General features: G+C 36.7%; 1 protein-coding gene across 1 annotated transcript in view; it reads right to left on the bottom strand.

The window, feature by feature from the left end:
• Positions 1 to 11,464, bottom strand: part of LOC116164015 (semaphorin-2A-like) — a 174,041-nt gene that overhangs the window by 47,090 nt on the left and 115,487 nt on the right. The window contains exon 3 of the mRNA XM_031478141.1: positions 8,035 to 8,097. Coding sequence (XP_031334001.1) covers positions 8,035 to 8,097 — 63 coding nt within the window. The remainder of the gene's footprint in view (positions 1 to 8,034; positions 8,098 to 11,464) is intronic.

Raw genomic sequence — 11,464 nt, 5'->3', positions numbered from 1 at the left:
TTTGAGGATCTGGTTTCAATTTAATGTTAAGTAAATGTTGTTCACAGATGAAACAATCGAAATATAGGACCTTTATTTCAAAACGAACCATCGATTGACCTTAATTTTGATTTCTCGTATTTTTGGCTCGTATTGACGACACGAAAAAGAGAGATCTCGATTCGAGTTCTAAGAAACTTTTGGACTACCCTCGAAAACGTTCGCCTTGCAAAAGGTGGTTAATTTTACCCCTATACTAGGACACAAAACAAAATTCCGTCGCGCAAGGGTTGTGCGCGTGTACAAGATCTTTACGACTTGAAAACAAATGAACCAAAAGTGTACAAGAAGATACGAGAAAATCACCACGTTAGTATAACACGCTCGGGGATGGCGCCTACATGTCACCAACCTCACATATATAACCCCGTTACACAGCTCCGTTAGGTACATGCACAAATGTACACGCTTCGTCTTTCTACAAGCGTTTTTTACGGGCCCGCATTTGCTGCCAGCCAGCCAGCCAGATTAAAAGCTCCATTTTTACAAACAAATTTGCAAAAATGTCTTAAAAACAAAACTGCAAAAACATACCCATTTAAACATCCACTCTGCGCCCCAACTAACCTCCCCAGACCCCTCGGTAGGTATTACGATTTCTCGCAAGAGCGATCAGTACAAGAGGACTTCATAATTCTTTCACTATTACCCCTAACAACCTCATGTTAGCTTTTGAGAAAAATTAATCAAATTTTCGCATGCTAGGCTGGGGGGGGGGGAACTATACCCCCTCCCTAGACTCACCGGTATATATTTTTCCCTAAAGAGCGCTCAGATTCTTACAATTAGTTTTTAGAAATGGAACCTTTTTTTTCTTTGGGAGTATGCAAACACTAAATGCTTTGAGGAAGAACGTATAATCAGGGGGTCTGGGGGGTTTGTAATACCCCCCGGCAGTAGAGGACTCAATCTCTATTACCCCTAACCACTTCGTGTTAGGGTTTGAGTTGGAGAAAAAGGAATCAAATTTTCGTATGCTGGCTAGGGGGGTATTCCATACCACCCAAACCCCCCCGGTATGTCTTTTTCCCACAAGATCACTCAGACTCTTATAATTAGTTTTTATAAACGGTCAGAGTATGGAGTATGCGAACGCTAAATGTCTTTGAGATAGAACGTATCCCCCCCCCCCAGCAGTACCCTTAGCAAAGGAGGACTCGATCATTCTTTCTTTATTACCCCTAACAACTGCATGTTAGCTTTTGAGAAAAAATAATCAAGTTTTCGTATGCTGGCTGGAAGGTGTGGAATAACCCCAGACCCCCGGTATTACTTTCTTTCACAAGAGCACTCAGAGGTGTGCGGTAAATTCGCCCCGGAAGACACGCCCCCGGAATATTCGCCCCCAGGTAAATTCGCCCCCGGAGTATTCACCCCCAACAAATTCTCCTCCGAAAAATTCGCCCTTACAATATTCGCCCCCGTAGGATTCGCCCCATAACATTTATTAACCCTCGAAAGTAATAGGTTGGTTTGGTAACATATTAAACAAATAACAATTAAACAAAATTCATTTTATGAACTGCTGGCCCTGTTACCTCCGAGGATTATTAAATCTTATGGGGTGAATCCTACGGGAGCGGAATCGCCGGGGGCGAATCTTCCAGGAGCGAATTTGTGGAGGGCGAACTTGCCGGGGGCGAATTTTCCGGGGCGAATCTTTCTGGGGCGAATCTTACGGAGGCGAATAGTCTGGGGGCGAGTTTTCTTGGGGGCGAATATTCTGGGGGCAAATTTTCAGGGACGAATTTACCGGGGCGAATTTTCGGGAGCGAATCATCCTACAATCCACTCAGACTCTTATAATTACTTTTCAGAAAAGGACAGACGAAATTTTTTTCTTGTGGAGTATGCATACACTAAATGTCTTTGAGGAAGAACGCATAACCGGGGGGGGGGGGGGGGGGGTATGTAATACACTTTCGAAAAAAGGTAATCAAATTTTTGTATGCTGGCTGGGAGGTCAGTCAGGCTCTCATAATTAGTTTCTAGAAAAGGACAGATGAATCTTTCTTTCCTGTGGAGTATGCAAAAACTAAATGTCTTGGAGGGGAACGTATAACCATTAACCGGAGGGTCTGGGGAGTATGTAATCCCCCAGCAGCACCGCCACCAAAGGAGGCCTCTGTTACTTCTAAAAACCCCATGATAGCTTTTGAGAATTGGTAATCCGAAATCGGTATGCTGATACGACTCTGGAAAACCTTTTAAGTACTTTATAGAAAATTCTAAGCACTTTCCCGGATTAACTTTCAAGACCAATAGAAAGCTTTTTGTTTTTTTTTAGAGCTCCCGATCCCATCAGAGACCTTTTTTTAAGCTTATACGATACTGATATGGTTCTAGGGAGTGCACATAAGGTTCTTAGCCCCTTTTGAACAGATTCAGGGAGGTTTTAAGAGTCTCCTGAACATTTAGTATAGTTTTATATGGTCTTTTCAAAGCTTTTCAAACATTTTTAACTGAGTTTTAGAATGCATTTTGGAGCCGTCTAGGTCTGTTTCAAAGAGCTTTTAGAGCTCTCTCTTCACCTGTGCTTTGAAGAATTTCTATAGCACTATTCTAGAGCATTCGATCTCCCTCCCAGGTCGTTTTTAAAGGTTTTTTTTATCTATCACTGATAGATTTTGTAAACTCCTTACTCTTTACAAAGCTTTAGTTTCTTTCTAGAAGCATTCTGGGGCATTTCAGAGCTTTTTACGCTTACGCTTACCTAGTCGATCCTGTGTGTATGCAAGAATGCTCATGCAATCGCAGAAATAATGTAATTGAAAAACCAAATTGACACGTCACGAGCCGCCACTGACAATTTCATCTGTGAAATTAGTCTTCCCCACTTTTTATTGGATTGCTAAAAACAAAGGACGTTCAGTCTTCTTTAATGGAATTTTGAGTGATTTTTGTACATGAAAGTGAAGTTTTCAAATTTTAAGATGACGGAACAGTAGAAATCCAGTGGTGTGCATCCATTGGAATTTCACGTTGATGTTCCGCAAGCAATCAATGATAATTTAAAAATATCCTGAACACATTTCTTTTCCATGAAAGGGCAGAAAATGACGTAATCGTAAAAGTAAAGTGTACGTTAATTTCATCAAGTGCACTTCTCAGTCGCTAGCGGCTCCTTTACCTAATATTACTTTAACTTTGATGCCCATATTAGTTCCGGCTAATCCGAATTACGGGATTAGCTTTGAAGTAATTGCAATTTCCTAGTTTTCGCAGTTTACTCTAAAACCGGTTTCATGATCTCTCCTTTAAAGTTCGATATGACGACGGTCTATCCGGGAGGGTATCGTTGAATTAAAAAAAAAGTATTACTTTAATACTTATAAGTACATATAAAATACTGACGTTCGTTCCTTTCATTTATAATTTTCATGATACTTTACTCGACTAGCCTGCTGTAAAAACGACTTTAATGCATTAGGTATGAATTTACGGTTGAATTCATAGCAAAGGATCCAAGGAAATATGAAAAATGGTATTCAATAAGTTCATCATTTTCTCATGCTTCGTTTTTAGTCGCACAATTAATATGCCATCATATGTTCAATTAAACGTTGGTTATTCTTGAAGTATACTAACTTGTTTCGATTTCTAGATACAGGGTGTAAAACTGTTTTTTAAAGAAATCGGTTTTTTATCAATTATTCAAAGGATTATTTGTCGTCATAAGTGTCTTCCTTTGGTGGGAATAAAATAAATAACAGATTTTTTAAAAAACTTTTACACCCTGTATCTAAAAAACGAAGCAAGTTAGGACATACGGTTATAATCAACAAACTTTCTTATTTTTTGCTGGTAAATACGCCCTTTGCACCCAATTTTGAATCACCCTACATGTTTTTTTCGCCCCGTTGAAAGAAATACTATTAGAATGAAAATTGCAGAAAATTTAATGCTCTTTTAAAAACCACGTGGAAACTTCAAGTTATAACTTGTGTATTTGTTGCCGAAAAAACTGAGGCAACAATATTAAAATTAATTAATATGAGAGCCAGATTTTATGTTTTAAGAAGTTATTTTTGTTGCATAAAATTAGGCGCCGTTCAGAAGAGATTTTGTCATTTAAAAGTAGACATAGGGAAAAACCATACACGTTAATCCCTAAGTCTACTTCTTAATAAATAGCACTGTAAATTAAAAATTATATAGTTTTATGTCCTGAGTGCCATATTTTAATTAAACTAAATTAATTAATTAAATGGGTGTAAATAAATGACACTTTTGTTAGTTTAGATTTGAAAAATATACGTTAATTCCTTCGTAGGTGTATCTCACAATATCTTTGGAATTGTTCAGGTCTTACACGTACATTACTAACGTTTTGTATTTCATATTTGATTCACTTATACAGTCTTGCACTACTCCGACGTCTCGCTTCACTTATTAGATCGGAAAAACGTCAGTATGTGACGGAATTAAATTTATACCATACAGTAGAGACGTATATTGTTTCAATTGGTGATCGCTAGAGATGCGACATTTGAATTACAAATTAGGACCAGGCGAGCGTACACTAAAATTAATTTCAACTTATTACCAGACCATCATTTTGGTCGAGTAATTTTAATTGGCAAATAATAATCTGAAGGGAAACGAAGAAAACGATCGACGACACCCCACAGGACGTATTACGAAAACATTTACAAATGCGGACGAGGAAAGTGAAAGAAGCGAGAGAGGTGGTAAAATAATAAAACTTTCATTTGGAAAACAAGCGGCGGTAGCAAATGACTCTCGGTTTTAAATAAAAAGCTTATTGTTAATTGCGATGTGGGGGAGCAAATGAAAGAGTGAGTGGCTCTCGAGGTAGATACGTTGTACTAAAATGCGTAAAGAGGCTTAAAAAGCTTTGCAAATTACCCAAACAAATTTATATAAGCCACGCTAAATTACCTAAAGTGATACTAAACTACAAAAGTTGAAATGTGTCACTGTGAGGAACTTCGGTATAAAAAGCCATTATTCGTTAATGAAGAGCTGCACAATATGAAAGGCGTACCTACTTTAAAACATTCATCATTTCATCTGAAACAAAGCAGCACGTCACTGGGACATTTACAGCAAGCACCTGCAAATAAGAAAGAACAATGGCGACCTTTCATTATCGTTAGTTTTTGCATCACTAGATGCATTGAAATAATTTCCAGTCCAGTTTAGGACAGGAAAGAAGATAAATAGGGGTTTAAAACTCGTGATCGTCCTATTTGAAATTTAAGTTCTACTACAATAGTGAATTTTTGTAAAATTTTACTTAATTTCTTGAGGAAACCGATGGTTATTTCAATGCAAATCAAAAAGATTACGTTTCCTGAATTATTGCGTTTTCTGGAATCGATTGTTTCTCTATGGTACAAATCAGTACAGCTTTTCTCGAAGGGATGATGTCTTAAGGATGGACACTACAGAATGAAACTTGGATCTCCTGTTTTCTTGGATTTTTTTGTGCGATTACCTCTTCTCACGGGCATTGAACCATTTGGTTTTATCCTCTGAACCTTTCGCAATATAATTTGTTAATAGCTCACTGGAAGACCAAACCTTTTGTCTTGAAACTTTCGCTTTCCAAGCAGAATTTTTGAACGACTGAAGCTGTTACTCTAAACTGCTGATTTATTCCCAACTTCAGCGATAATCCTAATCCTTTTTGAACTTTTAGCCTTGCTTATGGAGATAAACCTTCGAGATATTTCCTCTATTAATTACGTGCAGTGTTGCCAAGCGGCGAACCAACTTCCTACACTTGTCCTACCCTGAAAGTGGACTGCTTGACCAAGACAAACAGGGGTGGTGATGGGCGGAAAAGTGCGCTAGTACTTTTCTACATTTTCGATAGTTCTAAATACTATCGCACGCTGGTTTTACCGAAAAAGTTTATCGATATTTCTTTCGGAATGGATTCAGGAAAGTCCGATTAATTTACCTTCCAACGAATAAATACAAAAGCTTCCGTACGTACACATTATCACAAAGGCGGTTTTTCCAGAAGATTTATTAAGGGTCCTCGATTTTGTTTAGAAACGTCCGATCGCCTTGAAAATTGGTACACACATAAGAAAGGTCGCTATTGTTTCTCAGCTACGTAAACTATCGGGCCAGAAAGCTACATCTCAAAAATGATCTCGAGGATCATTCGGTATTCAGTTCCATCGGGTTTTTTATAAATGCTTGTTGTCAATTTAGACGCCGCCGGTCTTTATATTGTTAATTTATAAGTATTTTTGTTAAGTTAGAATAAGTTCCATTTATTTTTTTTGTTTCAGAACTCTTAGAATTTTTTCCCTTTCAATCTTTCACACGCTCTGTGCGGTTTTACAAATTCCATATGTTTATGTCAATTTATAACTTCCGTGTTCTTTCTGTTTTCGCCTGTCACCCTAATTTTTAAGTTATTTAATACGTGACTAGGCAAAGGAGCCGCTTGCATGCGGTCCCTTGCGCTAATATTGCACCCCATATGGTTGCAATAAATGTTCTTAGTTTTAGGGTGTTAATTAGTCAATTTTTTAGTTTTCAAGCAGTCACATTTCGCCTACAATCGAAGTAGGTTGACTCAAAAGTTAGTAGTGCTCAATGTACATTAAAGGGTTGTTGTAAATAATTGTACATAAATTTGTGTCATGAAATAAATAGTACCTGTATAAGGTTCTGTGTAAATGAAGATTTACAACCTCGTTTACAACAAAAGGTTTAGCTCGCGAACCAGCTACCAGAGCTATCGTCTCTAAGTTCCTATCGGGAACTTTTTCAATTTATCCCAAACAATGCTTTACGTAGAATATTTGCATTCTGAATATTTGCACGGTTTTTTCGCATTAGTTGTGTTGTGTTAAATTAGATGTACAGCCATTTAATTACGGGTTCTTTTATTTCAGCTCCACCAAGGCTCAAACGCGAATTGAATGAAGGTGGTTTACTCGCTGACGGATTCACGCTTAATCCCCCCCCCCTCCCCCAAACTATTATGTCGAACCGCGCACATGACGCTCTGATGATCCAAAACCCAATGCCCTGCTGCTATTTCTCCTTGACGCGTCCCTATTATTTTTTAATTTTCTAACACGCCTACAAAATGGTGCTAATAATCCTTAATCGTTAACAATTCGACTACGTTTCCTTGACCCAATCGCGTGTGTATGAATGCCATGTGTTAAACCCCCCGATTTCAAGATGGCTTAGTTCGGGCTCGCGAGGCTCCAAGGACATCACCATGAGTAATTCTGATTTTGCTGTTTTGGTCACGTAAAAACAAGCAACACATTTGAGCTGCCTTGTATATTTCGGTCTCCTATACCGGCAGGATGGGATGCACCCCCCGGAACAGGACAGCGAGAAAATGGTGTTCAGTCTGAAGTGTACTATTCCATCGGATTAGTTTCCAGTGTAAATCAAAACTTGAAAAAAATATTTGTAGGTGGAATTTCAAAGTATCTAATTTGACTTTCATACCATACATTCCTAATTTGAATACCTACCAGAAACAGCCGAAAGTAGCAGCATTGACCCGTTACAAATACATGATACAAGTAGGTAGGTATAGACATTCCACAGACATTGCAAGAATCTTACAACATTTCTGGTTCAACGCCATCTCCTCTGTCACAGTTAATCTCCTTTGAAAGGAACCAAAATAGCAATACTCGCTACCGAACTCGGAATTTTAATTAAGTTTACAAATGTATGCATTTAGCAACAGTATTTAATTAAAATAGAAATACGGAGTATGTTGGTCGGTTAAATCTAAAAATTTAAAAAAGGAACACCGTGCCAAAGCAGTTGAAATACTTTTCAAATGCAGTCATAATTTAAAATGCAATATTCGAGGCTGAAAAGTGACATGTAAAAAAGGGCTTTCCATAAAATTTGTAGTAGTGAAAATGGTTTTGCATGCACCGTCGCCGCGACGACGGAGACACGAATCCTGAAAATTACCTATCAAAAAAGCGTCTACCTAGATACGAACGAAACGCTAGCTGGTAATACACGTACCTCAGATTTTCCTTTGGAAACGCAGTTCGCCACATGACTCGGTTCCAAGATTAAAGCGTCTCTCTGCAACAAAATTGATTTCATTAACATAAAAAATTGCAATTTGACATAGCTACATTAACGGACATCAATATTCATACGCGGTGCATGCGATAAATTAATAATGCGATCGTGCCGCAGGTGTCAAAGACAAACTATTGTATGTGCATAACCTGAAAATACGTGACTCCCGGGTATTTTGGGTTTTATATTGTTTGCCTAACGAATCGACCAGCAAAACCGAGCGAATTTACCGCTATAAATCGCTAATTATTATTTCTATTTTATCGAATTCATTAACCGATTGTACTGTAAGTTGATTAGTGCAAATTGCGAGGTAATGAGTTAAAGAAAAAGACAAATTTTGAAGAGGGACGTTCGAAGCCACCGTTAATTACGTTCCACTCCTTCAGCTCCAAATGTTGCCACTTTAAAATTTTAAATTAGCGCGCCCGCAAACTTTTAATTCTCCGGTGTCTTTACCGAACACATTCCACGTCATTTTTAAGTAAATTATTGCGCCTTTTTAACGCTCGAATTTGAAACGGCAGCTTCAATATTAGCTTTACCAAAAGTAATTGATATTCTACCAAGCTATCCTAATTAACATTTGCATATAAGGTCAAAATACGAGTATGAAGATATTAAGTCAACTTAATCTTCTTGCTCTATGGTGTAATCAGACAAAAATTGACAAGCTTTCTTGACAAAAAGTTGAAGTAGGATCAAAAAGTTTCCTTTGCAAAAGAATGAGGAAATAGCGCCAGATATTCCAAAGCCGTTCCAATAACAACTTTAAGCCAATAAAAGAAACACTTTCGGGGCCGCCATTTTGATTCGGATGATTGCTTAACAACTGCTTTTTTTGTAGACAAGGAAGAAGTGTTCTTTTTCCAACGGTATTACTTCGTTGAATGAGAAATTTAGAGTGCACAGATCTTAGGGGAGACTACATTGAAAAATAATCGCATGCTGAGGTAGATGTCCCTCGTACAACGCGCGACGAGACAAACTGGCAGATAATAAAATTAATAATTTTGCAAGTTTTGAGAGTGGTTTATGATCAAATTCAGGGCAAGTATGAAGAGAGTTTGGGAAGGATTTGAGAAACAAATATAAAATTGTACACAATTCTTATGCAGATTAAGCGAAATACCTTAGTAAATGGTTGGGTTCTAGGGGGAAATAAGTATACCAAAAAGTCAAATTCTAGAGGGAAACAACCTCTGAATTAATTTCAATTAACGTGAATTAATTAATATTAATTTACCACTTACTTACGACAAAAGATAAGTATTTCCATACAACGTGGCAACGCGGCCAGTGTAATGGGGACGCTTCCAACTACGATCCCCCCATGGAAAAAATTTATTATTTATTATGAATTTTTAATGTTTAATTTGTTTAAATCAAATTCAATTAACTGCAAAAAAAATTAACGTGAATTAATTTAAATTAACCTGAATTAACGTGAATTAATTTGTATTAAGGTTAATTAACTTGAATTAACAGGAATTTACGTGAATTATTTTTTAATTTTTTATTTAGTTTAGGGCTTCTTGTTTACATATTTAAATAATTGGTGGCGCGGCCATTATAGGAATAATGGGGCGTTTGGAGGGTTTTCGCGATTATTTTTGCTAATTGCATTTCTAGAGCTTAGACCATATACAGTAATGTATCTTTACCCAAAATGGTCATGAAACCTTCATTTTCATGCCTACTTTATGTCAGGAAATTTTATTTTCCCTGACCGGACTACTTTTCCCGCCGCACCTGTCACATTGCTAAATGTCAATAATGAGTCTGGTCATCACCGACAGATTGACATTATTCAAAAGTATATATTAAAATAAAAAATTGCATTTAATATTTAAATATTATTTAATATTATTATATTATATATAATATAATATTTAATCACACAATGAAGCTGTTACTCTAAACTGCTGATTTATTCACAACTTCAGTGATAATCCTAATCATTTTTGAACTTTTAGAAAAGTTACATCCCAAAAACGATCTCAAGAATCATTCGGTATTCAGTTCTATGGGATTTTTTATAAATGCTTTACGTACAATATCTCCATACTGAAAATTTTCACGGTATTTTTCACATTAGTTAATTTTACTCGCTAACGGATTCACGTTTAAAGTTTAATTTGTTTAAATCAAATTCAATTAACTGCAAAAAAATTAACATGAATTATCTTAATTTATCCTGAATTAACGTGAATTAATTTGTATTAAGGTTAATTAACGTGAATTAACAGGAGTTTACGTGAATTATTTTGAAATGACGTGAATTAATTTGAATTTGAACACCAAAAATGGTACTTGTTTCCCCTTGGTTCAAATTAATTCACAAGCCCGCATTTAACCTACACTGTACCTCTCACCGTTGCAGAGATTCCAATGATAAGCTACGAATTTGAACCACCCTGTACGTATGCACGTTGGCAATTTTCCGAGCAACGGCCCGACGGATTTTGTTCAAATTTTGGATATCCACTATGGGAACCCAAACGTAACGGGATTTAACCTGCGGTGTGAAGGAAAAGTGCAGGAATTCATTGTTCGACTAGGTAATGTTTAAGACTGCTTATGGAGATGCTGTTCTAGGTCCAGAACTGGTTTTCACCTATACTTTTTATTGCATGTTCTTATTCTACATCGAAAAATAATACACTTTCATGGGAAACGTGCTTTTCCCTACTATTAACATTTTTTGAAGACACTCTTCCAAAAGCACGATTTTTGGTTTGAGCTAGGAAACTGCTTTGTCCAGAATTTGGCACATTTTTTTTGGAAGTATGGGATTGTGATATGTCCTTTGAAAGATCTTTTCATTCTCTATCCAAATATGTTATTGTTTTCAAATGTATCAAACAAATTAACATAAAGAAGACAGGACTACTTTTCCCGCCGCCTGTCACTTTACCGGCCGCAGCTGTCACATTGCTAAATGCCTGAGATTGACATTATTCAAAAGTTCTATATGGACATTGAAATTTTGTATTAAAATAAAAAATAAAACTGGGTTATATCTCCTGAGTCATTTAACTCAAATTTGGAATATAAGTTATGCTGGAAGGCTTAGATGATTGGCTACCTAACTGAAAGTAAAATTTTGAAAATCGTCCAATAGAGCTTATTTAGATAATTTCTTGTTTTATTAGCTTTGACAGTTCGAAGTTGAAATTGTAGATTTCTTGTGTTTGCATATGCTTATAAAACGTTTTGCGGACCTAAGTTTTATATGAGCTATAAGTCACAAATAAATCCAAGAATTAGCCCCTTTCGTATGTCCATCATTTAGGAACACCCTGTATATATGTTTTTAAAAAGGCATGGCTGGTAATTTTTAATATTCTCAAAGAAATCGTCCTTT

The sequence above is a fragment of the Photinus pyralis genome, unplaced genomic scaffold, assembly GCF_008802855.1.
Source record: "Photinus pyralis isolate 1611_PpyrPB1 unplaced genomic scaffold, Ppyr1.3 Ppyr1.4_LG2, whole genome shotgun sequence".
Taxonomy (NCBI): domain Eukaryota; kingdom Metazoa; phylum Arthropoda; class Insecta; order Coleoptera; family Lampyridae; genus Photinus; species Photinus pyralis.
The sequence above is the reverse complement of the archived record's forward strand: the minus strand, read 5'-3'. Positions and strand labels throughout refer to the sequence as shown.